Source organism: Fulmarus glacialis, unplaced genomic scaffold, assembly GCF_000690835.1.
Source record: "Fulmarus glacialis isolate BGI_N327 unplaced genomic scaffold, ASM69083v1 scaffold2823, whole genome shotgun sequence".
NCBI classification, from domain to species: domain Eukaryota; kingdom Metazoa; phylum Chordata; class Aves; order Procellariiformes; family Procellariidae; genus Fulmarus; species Fulmarus glacialis.
Window position 1 is genome coordinate 71,455 of NW_009202088.1, and position 22,605 is coordinate 94,059.

At 39.3% G+C, this 22,605-nt stretch overlaps 1 protein-coding gene across 2 annotated transcripts in view; it reads left to right on the plus strand.

Moving 5' to 3' along the window:
* Positions 1–22,147, plus strand: part of KIF1B (kinesin family member 1B) — an 88,390-nt gene extending 66,243 nt beyond the window's left edge. For both annotated transcript variants that reach the window (XM_009574145.1, XM_009574146.1), the window contains 21 exons: positions 1,507–1,592; positions 1,740–1,869; positions 2,233–2,392; positions 2,999–3,089; positions 3,642–3,760; positions 4,725–4,780; positions 7,476–7,584; positions 8,237–8,303; positions 9,758–9,842; positions 10,101–10,206; positions 14,588–14,702; positions 15,263–15,396; positions 15,928–15,989; positions 16,694–16,839; positions 17,204–17,443; positions 17,849–17,920; positions 18,527–18,648; positions 19,429–19,578; positions 20,083–20,275; positions 20,905–21,023; positions 21,830–22,147. In XM_009574145.1, the coding sequence (XP_009572440.1) occupies positions 1,507–1,592; positions 1,740–1,869; positions 2,233–2,392; positions 2,999–3,089; positions 3,642–3,760; positions 4,725–4,780; positions 7,476–7,584; positions 8,237–8,303; positions 9,758–9,842; positions 10,101–10,206; positions 14,588–14,702; positions 15,263–15,396; positions 15,928–15,989; positions 16,694–16,839; positions 17,204–17,443; positions 17,849–17,920; positions 18,527–18,648; positions 19,429–19,578; positions 20,083–20,275; positions 20,905–21,023; positions 21,830–21,872 (2,405 nt within the window). In that variant the 3' untranslated portion in view covers positions 21,873–22,147. The remainder of the gene's footprint in view (positions 1–1,506; positions 1,593–1,739; positions 1,870–2,232; positions 2,393–2,998; positions 3,090–3,641; positions 3,761–4,724; positions 4,781–7,475; positions 7,585–8,236; positions 8,304–9,757; positions 9,843–10,100; positions 10,207–14,587; positions 14,703–15,262; positions 15,397–15,927; positions 15,990–16,693; positions 16,840–17,203; positions 17,444–17,848; positions 17,921–18,526; positions 18,649–19,428; positions 19,579–20,082; positions 20,276–20,904; positions 21,024–21,829) is intronic.
* Positions 22,148–22,605: the final 458 nt, after the last annotated feature.

Here is a 22,605-nt window from a genome sequence, read left to right on the forward strand (position 1 = left end):
CAGTAAGTCTAAAAACTAAAAATAAAGCAAAGGTCATCTTTCTGGCACCCACTATAACAGTGGACAAGGGTATATGCAAGTTTGATAGTTGTGATGACTTGCAGAAAAGTTAAATGTACCACGTGTTTGCTCTTCTCAAACTATCCTTTTAAATAATGCGCAGAAATGTGCTCCTCCATTCTCTGACTGAATAGCATGTGAAGAAGTTCCTGAACTGACGGCTTTCAGCATAGTATAAACAGAAATCAGCAGCAGTTTTCCATTTCATTGCCTCACTAAAATGTGTTGAGACTTAAAAGCTGCTTTAACATACTGTTTAGTCACTTTTATCAACTTTTCAGAAGAAAAGGGTAGATATATGGGGATGGTAAGTGCTTCATCCAGTTTTGAACTGCCATTGTATGTGTGCCAGAGCTTAACTGCAGTCCGCTAGTCAGCTGCTAGTATTTTATTCTTTTCCAGTATGGGGTGAGCTAGTTGACTTTTACTGTTGGTAGTTAGCCATGTCTTATCCATGCTGGTGAGAGCACAGATACTTCCCATAATTTGTCCTTTCTAGCGGTGGCTAACTGCCAACATTTCTTTATTGTTTAGGTAGGGTAAGCCTGGAAGTTTCACTCTCCATGGGAACGTATAATGAAATCTCAGACTCTGAAGATGTGTAAGAATCACTCTGGCAGGGTCTAATACAACAAGTGAAATAAAATCTGTTTTAATATGTGCAAAAGTCTCATTTCTAGCTTGGTTTGGTCTCCTTAGTATTGACCAAATATTTCCAAATAAATATTCTATTTATCCATCCAAATAAATAGGATACACCATGGCTAATAGAAATTGAACTGGGGACATCTCTTGAAAAAGGACAATGGCATTATTTGGTCCCTAAGCAAAGTTTCGGAACGCATTCTGAATCTTGGGATTTCTCCTGCAAGGATGCATTTACTATGGAAAAAAATATCTGGCGTTTCACCAGGCCTTATTGTTGTTACTATCCACAAAGAGGAGGTTAAATGGACAGATTGTATGGACAGAACCGCCTTTCAAACTTACAGCATGTACTTGTGAAGCTTTGCTAGTGTGACTGCTTAGTTTATGGATACAGAATTTTAGATGGCAGTTTAAATCAATGTAAGTATATATTCCCATGTGGGTCATTGTATTATGGTATGTTAATTCACCTCGGGTATAATAATCAGAACTAAATAAATAATCAAAACGAGTACTAAAGTTGCTTTGCATTCAAAATTCTCTAAAGTTAAGTATATTCATGATGAAACTTCATAGCTTGTCCTTTTGTTTTCCCACACTTGAGTTCATGATGGGTAGATTTCTGCTATGATTTTTTTCCAGCACTTGTTCTAATGTGTTATCGGATGACTGGAACCAGGCCTCTTCTACTTTATGGACTGGTTTCCGTTGTAATCAGAATTTCCATTTAGATAACTCTGAGGGTTTTTTCCTCTCCTCCCCATAATTTTTTTCTTTTTTTTTTTTTCTGTTTTTTAGCTGATGAAGAAGCCCCAGATTATGGATCTGGTATTCGACAGTCTGGCACAGCTAAAATTTCATTTGACAATGAATATTTTGATAAGGTAAGAAGTCTTAAAATTGAGTTAAGTTTCTTTGAGTGTAGTAGTTTGTGTTTCTGAATAAAGAAAAAGTAATGTGGGGGGAAGAAGGGGATGGGAAAACCAGAAACTGCAGGAGTCTGTTACATGCAACTTCATTTAATTTTTCAGAGTGATTTTTCTTCAGTTGTGATGACTCGGTCTGGACTGTCATTGGAAGAATTAAGAATTGTGGAAGGGCAAGGACAGAATTCAGAGGTTACCACTCCTCCAGAGGAGATCAACAGAATGAATGAGCTAGGTAAGTAAGAAATTTTTAGTAGTTTTGGAGAGCTTAAGGGAAATCTGGTACACTTTCAGTCAGTGATAGAGGGGGATTCTGAGGGTCCTTCAAGAATATGATAGGTAGGGAGAGGTGTAACCGATGGGTTGTATATGATAGATGCTGGAGTTATTCATTTGAAGAACTGTGCAGAAAAACTGCTCCCAGGTATTTGGAGCTTTTGAATATCAGCAAATAATTTGGGCTTAAAAGAAAAACAAAAAAGTGTGATGGGACTAAACTGTTGCCTGAAGGAATATTTTAAGAAAAGAAAGGAGAGAAGAAAAAAAAAAAAAAAAAGAAAAAAAGTGATTTTATGTGGGATGTTTGTTTCTCCCTAAGACTTGAAGTCAGCCACTTTGGATGGAAAGATGACTATGGAAGGATTCACTGAGGAAATCGGTGATCACTTGAAACTAGGTAGCGTGTTTACCTTCCGTGTGACAGTGCTACAGGCCAGCGGCATCCTTCCTGAATATGCAGATATTTTCTGCCAGTTCAAGTAAGAATTTGTCCTTATTTACGTTTGGCAGTGAAAGGTTTGATAGAGAGTGCAAATAATAGTGGGCAATGGAGGATCTGATTGAGAGCTTTTCAAATCAGTGGCAGTGTGGTATAGCAAAGAAAAACACCTTGTCAGTTAGTGGAATTCCTGTTACAAGCAGTACCTGCTTTGTGTTAGCATGGTGTTAAGGAATAAAGTTTTGCAGAAAGGAATTAAGAAGCAGAGTGGAGTTACAGATGTCTTAAGTTTTTGCTTGATAATGGCTTTTAATGTGAAAAATTCTATATTACATTGTACATACGCACAATTAGAATGAAAGCTACATGACCCTTGAGTAAATCAGTAACTCTCAAGTGAAAGTGTTCTTTGGCTTAGTTTCTTAAGAAAGAGAACAAAAAATGGGAGTAGTAAAGACACAAAACAAGTACAGGAATTGTGGTCCCAAAGACTAGGGTATTCCTAGCTTTAGGCCATCACTCAACTTCCTGTAAAATTCTAGCAGAATAAATTTACGGGTTTCCTTTCTGTGTTGGGTTCACAGCACAGCAATGTTCACTGAACTGTTCTGGGTTGTTTTTTTTGTTTGTTTGTTTGTTTTAAAAGCTTTTTACATCGGCATGATGAAGCTTTCTCAACAGAACCTCTCAAAAACAATGGTCGAGGGACTCCCCTTGGGTTTTACCATGTTCAGAATGTAAGTAAAACTTTACGTGAATAGTAAGTGCCTGTTTTAGCACTGGGAGTTGTGTGTATCGTTCTTGTTAAACTCATGAGAGGTGTGTGGGAAAGGGGGGCAAGGGGAATTACTAAAAATAGTAGGAGGAGTGATCAGGTGAATGATGTAATCCCCAGTGGAGGACAAAATACAGAATGATTCTGTGTTGCAGATTTAACTCTTCTGTTTCACCTCTACTTCCTGCCTTTGAATTCTCTGTTTCCTTTCCAGGGTGTTCAGGAAATAAAATATATGTGAATAGCAGTGCTCATGATCTCAGATGAACTGAATATATCTATTTTTATGAACGGTGTAACCCTTTGGCTACATGTAACCTCCTCTTCTACTTAAAATGCCTGATATTGAGGCTTTCATTTTCTCCTTTATCAGAGAGTAGAATTAATGCCTGAACCAAAAAGCAGTGCAATTGCTTTTACTGTGAATGGCGCTAAACTGTATGAAAAATAGAGTCCTAAATTACAAGATTTATTTTTTGTATGTCTCATTTTCTTTCCTTACTTTGCCTAATAGATTGCTGTGGAAGTGACGGAATCATTTGTGGAATACATCAAAACAAAGCCTATTGTGTTTGAAGTCTTTGGACATTATCAGCAGCATCCTCTCCATCTGCAAGGACAGGATCTCAACAGGTACTGTTCACTATTCTGGCTTAAAGGTGTTTGTGATCATGCTCAGGTTAGCTCTGTAGTTCGGGCAGTACTTTTTCATACTCCTGAAATTATGTGGCCACACCCTCACAAGTAGGATTCCTGACTGATCTAAGAGTGCTGGCAGAGGCCTATTTACCCAGGGTAGTATGTTTTGTTGGTGAGTGATGGAATCGTTCTACCATCTCAAACATGGAAAGCTGTTTTGCCAATACAGCTGTATCCACCCTACAAACACTGTGGTGGTAGAATATTGTACTCAGAACTTCAGTGGTGATCTCAGTGATTTCTGGGTAAACCTTAACAGTGCTCCAAGATGCAGTGTTCTCTCAGGGCAAGTGGCCTGATGCATGAAGGTAAGATGACAAAAGAAGAGATTAGGGGGAAAACAAAAGGCTCCCAACCTTTTGACATACTAGTGCCAAAGTTGCCGAACATTTGAATTTTTGGAATCGGAGAAAGGACCCCATGTCCTGTCATCTTCATAGCTTGAGGGAAGAGGCTGTTGTCTGGATTGCTTGGCCTAGTTAGCCCTCCTACTGAAGGCAGCAGCTGCAAAGAGGAAGCACGTGCTGGTTTTAAGAGGAAATGCCAGCTGAGGGTTGTTCCTTTTCCTTAAGTTATTTTGGGAAAGCCTGTTCCCTACTTAAATTTTCAGTGCAGAATGAGGGTAGAGCAGTTGGAAATTGTAATTAATCCTAGCTGTCAGTAAAAAAAAAAAAAAAAATTACTTAAGTTAAATAGAAAAAGGACATAGGTTAGTCTGAGAAGTGTGCTGAGTCCACTTGTTTTCCTGACAGATGATATTCACCTGTCTTCATGGGATTGTGAGGATATTTTTAGAGACAAAAATGGGTGGAAGGACTGTACTGAGGGTGTGTATATTTGTATATATTTTTTGTGTTTAGCTGCCTCTATATTGGTAACTCTTTTCATTTCTCTATAGCCCTCCACAGCCTTCCAGAAGATTCTTTCCTCCCCCTATGCCACTCTCAAAGCCAGGTGAGAACAGTTCTCTAATTCTGTGCATGTCTGCTACTGAAAAGGAAGGTTGTAGTGTATTCCGAAGCTATTCAGGACACCAAGAAATGTAATGGAGTGTATGTTGCAAAGGGCATTGGATCTGTCTTTGCTGGCTGTCTTCCTTTTTATGTGTTCTTTTCAACCTCCTCTTGCTGGAAGTGCTGCTTGGTTCATTAAAGGGTAGAATTCATTCCTGAGGTGTTGACCATATTCCATGAGATCTGGCTGTGGCTCTTTATGTGTTTACTGAGCACTTGACTGGAAATTTGGTTATTCATTAACCGCTTCATCTTTTTGCTCTCTAACATTCTTGTTTAGTGAGTCAGTCTTGTTGAAATGACCCATGGTTTTCTTTGCTTAATTTTAATAATGCATGCTGAACTCTTCTATGGTTTATGGTGGTTTGGTTTTTTTTTTCCCCATTTCACCTTTTATTTCCTCCTTCTCCAGCTTTCTCTCACCTGCATATTTCTACCATCTTTTTTTTGTGTGTGTTCCATTCCCTTTGCAGACCATGAAAGAAAAATTGAGTTGATTAGGTATCTTATGTCTGGCTATGTAAATGTGCATGTGCTGAACACGCTATCCGAGCATGCCAACGTGCTTGCATCCTCTGCTGTGGCTGCTTTCCAGGATGGAGCTGACCAGCTGCCACCTTTTCTCTTTCTGCCTGTTCCCAGTTGTCAGAGTGAGCGGGCTCCTAAACGAGATGGTTAGTAGCCAAACTTGATCTATGGTAGATGTAGAAGTAGTTCCAAAATGTGCTTCAAAATTCCTTTTTTCTTATCTTTATCGTGTAGTATGCTTGGGAGTAGAAACTGCCGTGGTTGCGGTCATGGAAGGATGAAGCTGTGCTTAAGTTTAGGGCTGTTCTAGAGAGAACCATATAGAGAGTCTATAAACTCCAGTGTGCTAGGTATTACAGATTTTTGTGTGTCACTGGATCCATTCCCTGAAACTTCCTGGATCTCTGATGTTTTTTTCTTTTCTTTTTTTTTATTTTTATTTTGTGTTCTGTACATAGTTTTTTGAGATTGGGATGAGAGATGCTGCATATGAAAAACCAGCTAGCTGTAAAGGAAACGTTCTGCTGTGTTCTATATAGGTTTCCTTTTTGCTCGTCTTCTTTTTTTGCCACTAAAGTGCTGTTCCTCACATTTTTGTTCTGTTTTATTACCAAAAAAAAAGACACGCTGGTTATTAATTATGCCAGTGCAAGTCCATGAGAACTTCTAGAACCGGCTTTCATGTTTAGTTAAATGTGTCTTTCTGTTGTTTTTCTCTTCTGGTGTTTTTGAGTTTCTCTGTTTAGCAGTAAACTTGAGTGACTTGTGTGTTTGATGTTCCTCTTGCTATCAACAGCATTGAGTCCAGCTGTAATGAGTTCATGTGCAGCTACATGATGTGATGGGTATAAGAGAATGACTACCCTGAGTAATGAATGGGAAGAGTAAATGGTGATATTGAAGCTTGCTACCCAGCATGATGGAGTTGTAGTGCTGTAAATAACTGTAAAATCTCCTTGTAAAATCTGTCCCTCTGAGGTAGCTGCTATTTTACCCAGAAAAGAAACAATTCACATTTTGTTTTTCAAAGGAGACTACACAGGCACACCTATAAGGACCTTTTCTTAACTGGGGACTGTTACTCCCTTCCAGTGCATGGGAAATTAAGTCATGGTGGAAGCTGAAGGATACACAGAGGTGTGATGATAGGAGAACCTAAAGAACACTTGAGCAAGGGAAGAATGGGGCTTGAGAGGCTAGAAGGGAGAATAATTATTTGGCTTAATAAAAGCAATGAGGTTAGTATGTGAAAGGAGAGAAAATGGAAAATCAATTGCAAAGTTACAAAAATACGTTTTATAGTACGCAGGAACTAAGCTTTTAAAATGTTCCCATTTACAAAAATGAAATGGGTGAACAAGTAAGAGAAGTCAGTTAATGATAGCTAAAAGGTAAGTATGCGTGAAGGAATATCAAGTTATTTCTAGGATTTCAGTTATCCCACTATTTTTTTAACATGGTTTATCCCTACATTTGTATGGAAGGAATTAGAGAGGATCTGGCCAGTAGTAATCAATCACTAATACCAAAACATAAGGAGCACAGAAACATACTTCAGCAGGGTTATGGCTCTGGAATAAGTCTTGTTCATACACGTTCTCTTATCTAAACTGGTACAGGAGACAAGCAATTTGTAACATGAAGAAGTGAAGACTGAAATGTTAGGTTCTTGATTTTTATTTTTTTTTCTTGTATGGGGAAGGGGAAATGTACTTTATGGGTGAGTAATGTTGCAGATGAACAGACCTAAGCAATTCTAAATCACAAACTGTTAACCCATAAAGTAACTGATGCACACTTGAGGAAACTTTTTCTGTGGATCTAGAGAAACTGCATATTTTTGTAAGCTTTTTGGATACACTTTTGTTTCATTATTTAACTTTTTTTAATCTAGTGACTTAGATTTAAAAAACAACACTTTGAGAAATAATGATTGCTTTAAGCAACATCATTTTCATGGAAAAAGATGTGGTCTGCATATGTACCTAGAATACATAGGATCACTGAAATGACATGTTTCTGTGAGGCCTAGGGTAAGCTTTGCTTGTTCAGTCTTTGTAAACTGTTCTTTTTTTTTTTTTCTAAATCTTTTTTTTTCTTTCTTTAAGTGCCAGCTACAAAGCTAAATACTATGAGCAAACCCAGCTTGGGCCAGAGTGTGAGCAAATATGACCTCCTTGTGTGGTTTGAGATCAGCGAATTGGAGCCAACAGGGGAGTAAGTCCTGTATTAATCTTTCATGTTTTAAAAACAGTGGTTTATGGGAGTTTGATCTTTTACCCTTTGTTCTGTTCAGACAAGGTTGATGTTCAGCAGTCGTTATTGGGCAGTGGCCTGGCTTATGTCAGCCTGGTGTTTGGCTGGTTTGTCGTGATTGGGTGTAAATTCTGCTGGCATTCGTTGTCCCCATTGGAAAGGATTGAAGAGACAGAATGACATTCTTTCACACTTGGAGTAATCTTTCCAGTTTGAAAGCCCATGCACACCAGCTGAACAGGTGCTGGGAAAACTTATCCTGTATAGGCCATGAGTTTAGATTCTTTGGGTCACTAGAGACTTTATGCTCCAGAAGTCACCTAGCAGGCCCTATTTTATGTTCACCTCTGCTACAGAAAAGGTTTTCGCCTGACAGGTCTTCAGGGATTATATTGAGAAGTGTGTTCCACAGAATTTTCCAGAAGTACTGGAAGTATATGATACTTCTATATTTCACTGGTACTGTGGTCCAATAGAGTCCAGTCTGAGAGTCAGCAGAAACACTCTAACTTCTTCAGATATTATATGGAGAGGTAACTTGGCAGCAGAATACAGAGTAAAGTTGCTGTGTTAGTATATCTTTCCTGCCTGTTGATTTCCCTGTCTCACACAGGTATATTCCTGCTATTGTGGACCACACTGGAGGCCTGCCCTGTCAGGGGACGTTCCTGCTTCACCAGGTACTAATGAAGGCTGTAGAACAGCAAGTTTCATCTCTGTGGGGCGGGTTAGAATGCTAATGACTGGGTTTTGCATCTTTCATGTCTTCTGCTTTCCCACACAGCTGTCTAATGATAGCTGTAGGGTCAATCGTCTTTCAGTCTGTACTTAGTCTGTTAGCTTTGGGCTATGAGGAGAATATGTTTGGCCCCAAGTATATTGCTGCTTCCTTTGCTTATCAGTATGCATCCCAATCATGAAAGATGAAAGCCTTTTAAAAAGTAGGAACCTTTGGGACCAGATTTGTGCCTTTGGTGCTCTCTGACATCTCTACCAAGGACACAGAAGGATCATGTGGACTCAACTTCCATTGGTTCCTTCTCACTGCATGTGGCTCTAAGACAGATCTACACAATGACCATGTCTCAGTGCATTTTAAATGCCTGTAGTTAATCACAAACGCTAATGTAATAATCCTTAATAATAATTTGTCTTTATCTAGATTCTAAAGATAATCCTAGTTAAATATTGTTTATAGGTTTATGTTACGTTTTTTCTACTCTCAAATTCTCAGTTCCTTTTCACAGAGTTTACTTGTGACTTGCATTTCCTCTCTTTCTTAAAATGATAGGAATATTCTTACAGCTTAGGAATAATGGTCATATCCCAATAATTTCCTTAAAAAAATAATAAAAATGTTACTCAGTTCTGGATTTACTAGTGTCCTCATCAGTTACTTCCAGTTCAAACCAGAGTAATTCTAGCCTCTGTAATTCCATTGCCAAATCCACAATATAGGCAAACATCTTTCAGCTTCTTTTGAAACAGTTACGTACAAAGCACCTTCTCCCTGGATAGTTGTCATCTTCATTTGGAAGAGTGGAATCTGTTGAAACCAACACCTGGGGAATTTTCCTTTTTCAGATGTGGTATTTATTGCTATTCTACAATTTTACCTTCCTCCCAGCTATCACAGTGTTTTATTACATTTTGACTTGTAACAGATACATGTAACAAAGGAGGAGAATATCTGCATGAGTAGTTGCTATTTTCTGGTAACTTCTTTTGGTAGACACACTTCTTTTGGTAATACACTTTAATATAACAGATAAGTATATAAGCACACATTACCCAAGTATTTGCTTGTTTTTGTGGTCAACTCTGATATATCCCAGGGACCATACGTACCTTCTTTGAGAGCATAGTAACAATTTTAGGACTATTTTAGGTTAAAACCCTCTACCTTTGTGGAGTAAGGAGGGAGAAGCATAATTTCTGTTACATATGAGAATATAATGTTCCTCTTACATTAATTTTAGGGCCCTGAAACACATAGGTGTTTGTTCACAGTTACAGACTAATTTAAATGATCTTATTTGTTTCATTTTTGCACTATAAGTGCAAAACAGATGATGAGTGTGTGTGTGTGTGTGTGAGAATACTTCACCAGTGTTTTGTTTTTGAACTCTACCAGGGAATACAGCGTAGAATCACAGTCACCATTATCCATGAGAAGGGCAGTGAGTTGCACTGGAAAGATGTACGAGAGCTGGTTGTTGGTGAGTGTATTGTTTTGCATGTTGCTATGTAAGGAAGAAAAAGTACTAATGATAATTTCTCTTTGTATCAGTCTGTCATCTTTAAGTATTGGCTGTGAGAGGAGGATTTTGAAAAAGATCCAGAGGAAAAGCTGAAGTTTTGCAACTTCCACTTACAGCCGCTTGTTAATCACATAGTCTGAAATGATATTTGGGAAGACAAATTCCTTCTGTGTTTCAGGTTTAGTTTTAATTGATTCCCTCTCCTTCCCTTTTCAGGACGTATAAGAAATAAAGCAGAGGTAGATGAAGCTGCTGTGGATGCTATTCTGTCTTTGAATATTATCTCTGCAAAATACCTGAAGTCCTCTCACACCTCTAATAGGTAAGTGAATAAAGTGAGCACTCTAGCAGGAAGGTAATATTCTTTTGACCTCTGAGGTATTGGCAGGATGTTTGGAAAGTTGGGAATGTTGATAATTATTAAATGTAGAATTCCATGGGCACAGGGCATACAGATAGAGAATAAGCGTTACCATAAATTCTTGCTAAAGCTGAAGTCCATTGGTCTGCATGGAGGATTTCTTGATAATGCATTTGAATTACTTTCCATTTGTAAGCACCATAAAGAGAGGATGGAAAGGAACAGCTTAAGGGAGTCTCAGAATTTAACCCAGAACTTTTAAACTGATGTCAAGGTTTGTTGCTAGAATACGGCATTGAAGTACAAGGGCAATCTCGGGGGATATATTTATGGATGTGTACATAACTATTTTTCCCTGGAACAAGCATGTGACAATTTAAGCAAGAGCCATGCTTTGTAAATTAAACTTCATAATTTGTGGATTTATACAGACTTATCACAAATTGACTTCAGTTTTAATAAGGAGGTGTCTGTTCCATATAACTGTAGTCATTTGGGCAACAGCAGGGCCCCTGTCTGAGAGGTTTCTGGCCGCATGTCTCCTCATTAGGGTGCATTGCTGTAAAGATCAGTCAGACTCACATTGTTTTGCTTCAGTGTCTGCAACAAAGGGCAACGAAGCAGAATGCTGCATTGCCGGCACAGCCTCTCCCTACTCTGACATCAGCCAAGTCACTTGACCACTCCGTGGCTCTGTTTGGCTCGTGCAAAGCAGGAATATCTCTGAATTTTAACTCTGAGTGTTTCCGGAGGGAAGGGGATTGTTTTGGAGCCCATCCATTCAGCAGCTGCAGCTGCTGAATGCTGGAGGCAGTATCCTTTTAGGTGCTGAAATGGCTTCTTCCTTCTCCACGAGAGGCTTGGACTTTGAAATACTACTGTGATATTAAAGGTGGATTCAGGACGCTGCTCCTACCAACTGAATGTCCTCCTGCCACCTAGTGTCTGTAAATGCACACAGTGACAGTTTTTTTTTTAGCAGTTGTTCTTTGCCTCCCTCTGAGAAGTGGGTATTTTACTTTCAGTGTATTTGAATTAATGGATCAGTATAACTGGAATGTAAGGGGACTGTTGCTAGTTTCTAGTCTGATATCATTGGATTTGCAGTTGGAAAGCCCTATACTTTCTGTTCTCTAGCAATTTAAAGAAATTCTTATACAGCTGTGTAGTTTTCTGTTAGGTGAGCCACTTGGATGAAGGATGAGTGTGAGTGAAGTGAAGCTGTTGACCATCTCTTACCAAAATGCCAAGGTTTAAGTTGTGGGATGAGTGCATGGCAGGGTGGTGGAGTGGGATTGAAACCCTGGTAAGGGATGTCTTATGTTTGCTCATTGTCTGCAGACTTGTTTTGTGGCTGGTGTGGTGGTTTTTTTGTTTGCTTTTGGGTTTGTGGGTTTTTTTTAAGTCCACTTGTTCTGTTCCTCTCAGCTGTTGCTTTTCTGTTCTGCTTTTGGCTGCACTAACTGAAGCTCTTTCTATGTTTTTACAGGCTCTTTCTTGATAAGGATATGCCTAGGTATTTTTTGTTTGCTTCCTTGGTACATAAAGATTCTTGAAAATAGAATGCTTTATGTCCCATTTGTATTGCTGCCACTTCCCTTTTAGCTTCTAGTGAATTCTGTTAGCACGCCTCTTAGTTCTTCCAGAAGTAGTATACCTCCTCCTCCTTTGTGTCAGGGGTTTATTCAGGTACAATTCAGCAGGGGACTTGTGAAGGTAAACTTTTCTTCACATGTAAGAGATAGCTTCCTTTGTTCAGTCTTTCTGCTTCTCAAAATATGCCACCAGAATGTAGTCCCTGTTTGTAGTCCTTGCTATTTTCTTTCTTTGTTCTGTATCAAAGAACTAAACTTGGAATTTCTTACTGTCTCTGACTCTGTAATGCTTGCCATGTTTGAAGTACCAAGTCAAGGACTGAATGATTAGGTTACTTGAAATTCCAGCTCAGAATTGCGCTGAACAAAAAGCAGTGGCTGCCATGTGACTGGCATTCAACCTCTGTTCTTAGGTTGGATTTGCATCTGAAATTTAACCATGTGGTTGCTACTTCTTAGTTTACCAGTTGGCAGAGAAGCGAGACGGGTAGTAGCTGCTCAGACTGGATTCCTCTTTCACCTTCCAGATTGGATCACAGCCAGGCACGCTGGCTGCACAATCTGGGGCAATTTGCACTCTGCTTTCTGTGTGTTGCCTCGTTGAAAAAGAGAAGACTTAAGTCTTCAATCCTCTCAATTCACCACCTTTCACTAATGCTGAAATCCACTTAAAAATCAGTTCTAACTATACATTGGTGCCTTTAACCTGTTTCTCCTGTTTTCCATGCTTTGCTTGTTCTGTGCTCCATTTTCCTCCTTGCGCTGTTGGCTATGCTGAAAGAAGTTTGCTCACTTCTGTTTCTTGTCGCCCTCTATAACTATTCTAGCAAGTTCTGGTTTAGACAGGCAAGACTCTGTATATTTAACTTCCTGGCTAGACAAAATCTAGTAGAGTAACTGCCTCGAAGCTATGTTTGACTTCAACTTGGTGTTCGTCCAAAAACCATCATTTTGCGAAAGAGGGGCATTTAGTTCTGCACTGATGAACATTTACACCTGCGTTCTCTCTTCATGATGAGAAGTCATGTTTGGCAAATAGTGCAGAGCTGATTCAGGGGCTAGATACACTGGCTTTCCCATTTGTGGAGAACCAGGTTTTACTACTTTTTCTTCCACACAGATAGTAGATCTGGAGCTTGCTAAAAGTTTAAAAAATTGCTCTCATAACTAAGACATGATGAAAGATTAAAACATAGGGACTCAACGCAGATTTGTAAAGAGTTAGAGGACAACCTGTGTTGTTTGCCTAATCTAACTCAAGTAAGGATTATTACTTTACAGTGCTTTTAAAGTTACCAGTTACTTAGCCTTTAGAATATGTTTCTCTGTAGCATTTTTAATAGAAGCAAGACATTTAGAAGTAATTTCAGATGGAAACAGTATTTAGCAATATTCTCAAATTATATAACTTGACTGCACAGTTCATGGTGTCTCAATGTATTAGCTCGGAATTGTGTAATTGGTATCAGGAAAATGGGATTCTTGGGAACTCTATTTGATATCAGAACTCTCTATTTCTGATACATCTGCTCTTAGGCTGTTCCGTGTATCTTTTTGTTTAGTTTTGGTTTGTTTTTCATTATTTCTTCCTTCCAGCCCCACCGTCCTTTTTGTCATTTGTCTTTGGTTTCATTTTGTATTTTTCTGAGTTGGCCTTGGGCATTAATACAGAAGCTCTTTAGAGATGTAAGTTGTTTTTTTAAAAAATATATATGCAGCACTTCCTTGCTTTTAGTACCACATCATTTGGACTTGAAATGGCATGGAAAACCTCAACGGCAAGGGGATATTAGAGGGAAATTATATGGAGGTGATGAAGAATTAATATCTTTTTTTTCTGTTACCAGTGTAGAAAAATAAAAAGCGTGCTGTATGCCTGAATAAGGGTATAGGACTTCTTTCCAAAGGAACCTGTGTGAAATCAGTCTCTACCTGTGAGAAAGGAGAATGCTCATTTCCCTCAGCCCCTGTTAGAGAGAAGAGAGTGGAATGGTGACTCTAGACCTGATGATTTAGCTGTCCTGTGTATGATGCTGTCTCTCACTTTTTACTTGAACAGATGAACTTTCCTGATTGGGGTAGAACTGTGGGAGCCTTCAGCTCCTTTCTTTCCGTGCACCAAATTGAAGAAACTTCTTTCAAAAGTTTGTGTTAGATCTGCAAGTTTTTACTTGAAGCTAGTAGGGACATAGAAAGAAACCTTTATCACTTGAATATAGGACTTTTCCCTACCTATCAATCATTCTGATTTGCTATCAGAAGCTGCTAGTTTTATGTGACAAAGTATTAGAGGGATCTCTTCTTTGCTATATGTTAGTCCTAAAATATGGTATAGAATGAGTGTTGTTTATAAAAAAGAATCTTCCCGTGTACTTTGGAGGCCCAGCTGGGCTTAATTGCACCTGAAGCAATAGAGCGGAATTCTGTCTGTTTAGAAACACTGTTCTTTAGTGCTGACTTCCCCATAGTGTTATGACAGCTTTTGTTCTCTTCTGTATTCCTTCTTTTCTCTTTTAGATGAGTCTTTTTCATAACAGGCAATGGTGTCTTATGCCACACTATTTGAGGTAGAAGTAGGTAATCTTGGGAAAGAAGAGAAGGTCTCTGCTTCAAGTATTTGTTATCTAAACCACTGAGATCAATAACAGTTATAGTGGACGATGTCAAGGAAGAGATGCTTTACACTGATCAATGAGAGAGATGCAGAGGAACTCTTACTATTGAGCTTTTACTGTACTTTTTTCCAGGACTTTCTATCGGTTTGAAGCAGTTTGGGATAGCTCCTTGCATAACTCCCTTCTCCTCAATCGAGTGACGCCATATGGAGAGAAGATATATATGACCCTTTCTGCTTACCTGGAGGTTAGAGACCTGTGCCTTCCTTTTTGCTTGTGACTCAAATACAAGTATTTGAGACAGCAGACAGTGTGTACCTGAGATAAATATTTGCTGGACTACATCATTTTGAATCCTGAAGCCAGTGAAAGTCTTTATTAATTTTCTGAGAACAGGGTGGAAAAATTTATTCACAGTTAACATCTTGATATCAAGGTATTACTGCCTCGCAACAAACGTGAAGTGAAAAAGGTGATCTCCTTATCTTTCTGTGCCTCATTTTATGTATGTTTTTTATCTGAAAATCCATTGAAATCAGTGAACGTTGCTACTACTAGTGTTACAAACGCTGGCCTAGCTCTTGGCTTTGCGTGCAAGACTCTGTTGTTTTGTGTAGAACAATTATTTCATCCACAAGATGCATCAAGAAATTTGGCAGTTCTCTTTCACAGAAACACATACGAAAACCCTTCACCAAAGACCCAAACAAGAAAGAATTTCAAAAAGCTGTCCCACTAAAAGAGGGGAGCGATATAACTTGGCATAGTTGTCTGCAGCCACTAATTCATTACTATTTTTACTCTTAGCTTGACCACTGCATCCAGCCTGCCGTTATAACAAAGGATGTTTGTATGGTCTTTTACTCACGAGATGCCAAGATCTCTCCACCACGATCACTACGCAATCTCTTTGGCAGTGGCTACTCCAAATGTCCAGATTCGTAAGTTCAGTTACCAATTTTGGTATCGATGTTTTATGTCAGCACATGCTTTTTCTCTTAGAGGACGTGGGGAGACTGTAGCTTAGTTTTCTTTATTTCTTCCTTAAAGTCTACCTACTTATAGTGCTCCAGTCTGCTTTTGAACATTCATTCTTGCATTTATTTCAGTGAAACTCTGATGGCTTCTCTCTTTACTGACCCCTTTTCCAGCCTTCTGACTGAACAGTTAGGAAGAGAGATCCATTTTTCTTGCTTGCACATAGATGACCCTGATCCTGACCTGGAATTTACTGCAGCAGCTGCACTCTGAGTCTAATGGGGGGTGGGGGGGAACATGGGTGAAATGCCATTTTTAGAGATCTTGCTGTCTGTCCTCGCTATTTTATGTCAAGATGAGAATTCAGATGTAGTTCTAACTAACAGCTATACCTAAACTCCTAATTTGGGGACCACTTAACTAAAGCTAATGCACTTTATTTCTGAAGGTAATAGTTTTGTGGTTTTTTTTTCCCTGTGGTTTCTTGTGAACAGCAATCGAGTAACTGGGATCTATGAACTAAGTTTATGCAAAATGGCAGACACAGGAAGTCCAGGTAAGCAGTGACAGGTGTTCAAGCGATAAAATGCTGTAAACTGAAATATTACAGAAAATTTCATAGGCTGAACGGAGTAAACACTTCTGTCCTAATGGGAAGCAGTTCCTGTGTTTCATAGGAGTAGCGAAACATTGCTATTCAATAAAAAACTTAAGCAGGCTTTTACTTTTGACTTGGGTCTGTGTTCACCATTGGTGTACCAAGGATTCACTGAAAACTTTATATTTTCTGACATGGATATATCAGGAAACTGGGCGTGTATCTGGATCATAGACTTAGGGGGCATCATATATGGCTTGTAACTAACGCTGTTGAGACTTGCAGCAATAGAGTTTTCTCTTGGTCTTTTGAAGATATTGCTGATGTCTGATGCAAGCTTGATAACTTGGAAGGAATGTAGTTCATGTAGTAGCAGTATATTTTTCCTCTGAGACCTAGCAACTGAAGTTCTTGTGTTGAATTAGACTGAACAGGGTTTGCATTATATCGTGGTCAATAGAAGATATCTGAATGAAGAAAGCTGGACTAAATCAAATCTCTTTGGGATGTGTGATTGCTGTTAATGAAATCATTGCCTTGGATATTTCCAGCCAAACAGCAGAAGTGTTGGTTCTTTGCAGATTGCTAATTGATAAGTGTTTCTTAGTGGCATTCCTCTGGCTATGTTTTTAACATGTCTTTTGTTGTTTTTTACTGCTCAGGAATGCAGAGGAGGAGGAGGAAAGTCCTGGATACATCTGTGGCATATGTGCGAGGAGAAGAGAACCTGGCAGGTTGGAGGCCCAGGGGTGACAGCCTCATTCTAGAGCATCAATGGGAATTGGAGAAACTGGAGCTGCTGCATGAGGTGAGTAAAGAGATAGGGGAAGTGAAAGAAAAAGCACAACTGTAGCTTTGAATTTGCCTTTAGTCTACCCACTGTTAGACCTTCTGAGCTGAACTCCTAAATGGGAGTTCGTACTCAAATTCAAGATTTAAATAAACTCTCTGACAGAGAAGATAGAAAGTGTGTGGCTGCTGCTGAGTAGAATCTTCAGCTCAGAATCTCAGTGTATTCAATAAAGGCAGATTCAACTTCTAGTGCCATTATAAACTCCCCTCTGCGGGGAGAATGTTTACTGGTATGAATCTTAAAAGAACGCGTAAGAATTCAGTGCCTGTAAAATAGGCAACACCCTCAAGCAGATGATACTGATTTCTTTTCTTACTAGGTGGAAAAAACCCGACATTTCCTTCTGCTTCGTGAAAAGCTTGGTGACAGCATCCCCAAGTCCCTGAGTGACTCATTGTCTCCCAGTCTGAGCAGTGGAACCCTCAGTACCTCCACCAGCATTTCCTCACAAATTTCGACTACAACATTTGAGAGTGCTGTGACGCCCAGTGAGAGCAGTGGCTATGACTCGGCAGACATAGAGAGCCTGGTGGATCGGGAGAAAGAGCTGGCCACCAAGGTATAACATGAGAAAAGCATCATCGATCTAAATTGATGATGATTAAAGACTAATTATGAGCTTCTCGCATAGCATGGTGACTATCCAGTATTGTGTGAGTTTCATTTTAATATGCTCTATAGTGAAATCATCCATCCTCACCAGCCAATGCTGGTGGCTAGGTTTGTGCTATGGCTGTACCTCATTCCCCTTCGTTAGTAGTTCTGTAAATGAAACGTTTGAATTTTAGCAAGGGAAGTGATTATTCCCCTCGTCTGGGATTTTTCACAGCTGTTTAGAATTTGTTTATTCTTTCATGAGCTGCCAAGTGTGTCTTGGCAAATTGCCTCTTGTGTTTAAATTTCTCTGAAAATCTAAATGTAAAATTCTCTTCTGTGTGTGGTTTGTTTCTTCCCCCCACCTTAGTGTCTGCAGCTTCTTACTCACACCTTCAATCGGGAATTTAACCAGGTGTACAACAGCATCAGTGATTGTAAGGTAAATATTTCATGCAATACAATCCACTGTATTTGTAGTACAATAGCAATGTATTTGTAGTTTGTGGAATCTGTTGATACTATGAAGAGACAAAACACTTCATATTAATTTTCTTTATTTTCAGTCTGTTGGAAGCATTTGGCTATTCAGCGTCAGGTTCCAAAGACTATTGCAGGAATTAGAAATGGTGTGAACTTGGACTATAATATAGCTTCTAGTTTATTGGCAGGCTAGGCTGGAAGTGCTCTTACTATCTACCTATGTAAAAGGATAAATTGGCTTTTGTAAAAATTCTGACTGTAGGCACAGGGGACACCAAGTTGCAAACTGGATTGTCTAATATTCTGTTGAGAAAGTCAGGGTCTGAATAATCAGAAGTGTAGGATATTAATAACAAGCTGTGTCTACAGAAGTGCCATTGTATTTTCACCCCCAGATGGGTTTATGACAGTTGTGGGTGAAAATCTGGCTATTGATTAGGAAAATGGCTGATAGAAATACCTTTCTATTATCTAAGCCTTCCACGTGCTGAATGCCTAGCCAGGACTGAACACTAGCTACAAAAAAACCTCCTCTGTAATATTTTGCCTATATTTGTCCTTGTAGTTGTCGGATATTTCTCCAATTGGGCGGGACCCATCAGTGTCGAGTTTCAGCAGTGCTACCCTCACACCTTCATCTACCTGCCCTTCTCTGGTGGATTCAAGATGCAATTCAATTGATCAGAAGTAAGTATAGGGTATTAATAGAAAAACAGTACTTTTCAGTGCTTCACAAATCTGTCTTTGTTGTGTTTTCTGATCTTCTTTTTCTCCCCCTTTCTTCCTTTTCCCTACTTTCAGATATTTCTCTGTACAGTTCCCTTGCCTTATCTTTTCCAATCACTCTGCACAATTGTTTTTGCCTGTTTTGTTCTTTTGAAGTGATTTTTTTTTTCTTTGTGCTGAAAGAACAGTCAGATGCTTGTCATTCCAGTGCCCAGTGCATCTTCAGTGTGTGGAGTCCACAAGTTTTTTTCGGAGGTCTGTTAAAAAGACCTACTAACAACAACCCAAAATAAACCAGTTTGGCCAGTAATGTCTGTTTATCTTTCTCAGCTGTATCTATAGAAGATATTTTTTATGAAATTGGGAATAACTACTTAGTGAAAGACATGTAATTTGTACCTTCTCAGTTTAACATCCCTGAGAGGAGGAGTGCTGACAAAGTAATACATTTTACATCAAACCATAGTAAGACGTGTCTGTGTTGTGACTGTGTTTGGCAAGAGAAATGAGGGAGAAGTAGCGGGGAAACAACTCATTAGCAGTTATTACAAGTTTTATTCCACAGATTTCAAGGGAAATGCTATTTTGTATTGTGCAAAAGGATCCCAATGTCATACAAAAAATCTGGACTGGAGGATGAATCTTGTAAGACAGGCTAGGCTGTAGATGCACTTAAAATTCCATTATCACGTTCAGTTGGTTTGTTGTGATTTACTTCTCTTTCTCCGCTTTTTTTTAAAGGACGCCAGAAGCAAATTCTCGTGCCTCCAGTCCCTGTCATGAGGCAGAACAGTTCCAGTTAATGCCTACAGTAGAAACTTCCTATCTTGCCAGAGCTGGAAAGAATGAATTCCTAAACCTCGTTCCTGATATTGAGGAAATCAGGCCAGGGTGAGTTTTCTATTGTAGTGTGATCATGGCTTCCTGAGAGCTGCCACAAGGGCTTTCTGAGATTTGTAGTTTCTTTGCCCTATTTGAGGAAGGTAAATTAAACAGGTGATAGCAGAACTGAAGACTTCTGTATGATGGAAGCAGGATTGATGAGAGTCGTGCTGATATTTGATCTCTGCAGCATTCATTCCCTGCATCTACTTAATGAACAGGATTTCCAGTGACTTAAATAAAATGTCTGTTATCATCAAAACCATGGCTGAAGTTCACTGAAGTAGAGATCTTTGTGGATCCTTCTTTCTGTCAGACTTTTGCATAGTTCTTGAAGACAAAATTCAGCTTGCTGTAGAACTCTTTCATAATACTGTTGCAGACAAAACGTATTAAGGACCAAGTGTCTTTTACAGTGTTTTGCAGTTAATAGGGATACTCAGTAGGTGCCTTATTTAGGGGAAAATGTATTCCTGTTTATCTGTGGGTTTGTTTTGGTTTGGTTTTTTCCAGCTCTGTGGTCTCAAAGAAAGGATACCTCCACTTCAAGGAGCCACTCTCCAGTTCCTGGGCCAAGCACTTTGTGGTGGTTCGCCGTCCCTACGTTTTTATTTACAACAGTGACAAAGATCCTGTAGAAAGAGGAATCATAAACTTATCCACAGCTCAGGTGGAATATAGTGAGGATCAACAGGCAATGGTAAAGGTCAGTCTGAGAGCTATTGTTTATTTACCCATAGAGAGGAACATTACAGGAAGTAGTGCCTCCATACCATTCCGTATGTCATCTCTGGTCTGAGGAAAATGCATCTGTGTCTTGGAGAAATGTCTGTCATCTGATGATTCTGCCCACAAAGTTCCCAGTTTGTTCAGGGTTTCTTATGTTTTGGACACAGTTGTACAAGAGACTGAAACTGACTGCTGTTATGCATGGTATTTGCTTTTATGAGCATGTGTTGGTACCATAACCTTGTGTGTTTGGTTTTTGTAGTTTTGTTTGTGTAGTGTTTTGGGGTTGTGTGTTTTGGGGTTTTTTTGTTTGTTTTAAAACAAAACAACACACACAAACATCCTGCAAGGAATCAAATTAACTTTACCGGTCCATCTCAGCAGCTCTTGAAGTCCACACTCATGAGTTAAAACTATATTTTGTAGAATATGTCCCATTTGACTGACTAATAATATCCTGGAAATGACCAGTGAAACTTAAATGAAAGACCTTAAGTCTTGTGGTTTTTAGGAATGTGGCATAGCAAACTCTTCCTCAGAGAGGAAGTGTGCATCGGCTTCTGTGCTTGTAGACTTCAGTATTTTAAATTGTCCTTAATATTCCAGACACCCAACACATTTGGCGTATGCACAAAGCACCGTGGGGTCCTGCTCCAGGCCATCAATGACAAAGACATGAATGACTGGTTATATGCCTTCAATCCACTTCTTGCTGGCACAATACGGTAAGAGGCAGTCCATGGGCAGACAGTGCTGCAAAGCATAAAGATAGTGAGACAGCCATAAGCAAGGAGGCAGACAGTTTGTCACAGAATTTAATCTTGTTCTGAAGAATTTGACAAAATGGGTGAACTGAAGGAGAGAGGGAGGAGGGTGGGCAACAAAAAAAAAAAATCCCCAAACAAGCCCTGTTTTTCAGGAAATGCAGTGGCTGTTGCTTTGGCTTGTGACGTTCTTAACAGGTGTATCCAGTTTGAACATGTGTGGTATGCTTCATGCAATACTACATTTGGAGGCCACAGAATGGTTTCCTTGTATTACTATTTTACAAATTTATAAAGCTTCTTACTGCCTCTGTGCAGGTGGGTCTGGACTGCCTTTTCATTCTCTTGATTGTGAGCTAAAGCAAAAGTTCTCATTTCCTTCCCTTTTTTGAACTTCTCTAGAAGCCTTCCCTTTAACACAGGTCACAGACGTCCCCTGCTTGCTGGAGAGATCTTACTATGCTACAGTAGCTCTTCCCTTCAGTAAAAAAAAAAAAAATTAAAACTAAGCTATTACTGTACAGCATCAAGTAATTTCTTAACAGTGCAGTCCTTAAAAGATCCCGTCTTCCTTTAAAGGAGCACAGCAGAAGAGTGAGAAATCTTTCTCATTAAAGCCCTTGATATGTTTTACTTTCTAAACATATGGAGTAAATTAAGACTATACGAAAGAGTTTTAAAAAAAAAAAAAGGTGGACAAACTGCGGGGAGGGAAGAAAAATAGACTTCCAGAATTCAACAAATACTTTTTTACTTTTTTTGCGCAGGTCAAAACTGGCTCGAAGACGCACGGGCCAGCTGAAGTACTGAGTCCATGTAATGTTCTCATCTGTTCTCCCTAACTCACCTTCTGATAGATAAAGTGTTACCTCTCATTTTCTCTTTGTGATTCTTGACAGTTTCTCTTGTATGTAATCCTGTGGCTTAACATCCCCTACCTTCCCAACTCCTTCAGCACATTTTCTAGGTATTCTAACCTTACCTTGTTTCTTTTCACTTGTACTGAGAATTGTACTAGTAGCATGTGGCCAAACAAAAAGAGAAAGAAAAAAAAAAATCAAAAAAAGGAGTGATTATGCACGACTTTAAAAAGAAAAAAAAAAGTTATTTATTTTTTCTTATAACAATTGTTTTCCCATTCCAGCTGACCTTTTGGTGTCTGTTCCACCGTCCATTGTTGTCTGTCTAGACTGCTGCAGGTTTTTCATTCAATTTGTGACTTGGCAGTAGTCATTGGTTCCCTCAGGGCAAAGTTCTAACGCCAGGGAAAGATAAATTCTTCTATGTAGACATTACCCAGCAAGGAACTGCAATAGCTCCTCAGGCTTTCTGGATCCAGCCGCTAATTTAAACTCTGTTGAAAGCTGATATTGGACAAACTATCTGGGCAGACTGGATTTTGGACTTGGTGCAAGTTTTTGAGTTTCCAGGGTCCAACAGGCTAAGGCATGAGCTGGAAAAGGATAGGGAACAAATCAAGAGGGGCTGGCTAGAATAATCTGCCTTTAAACTCTTGCTGTGGGGTTGCAGATGAACAGTGCTT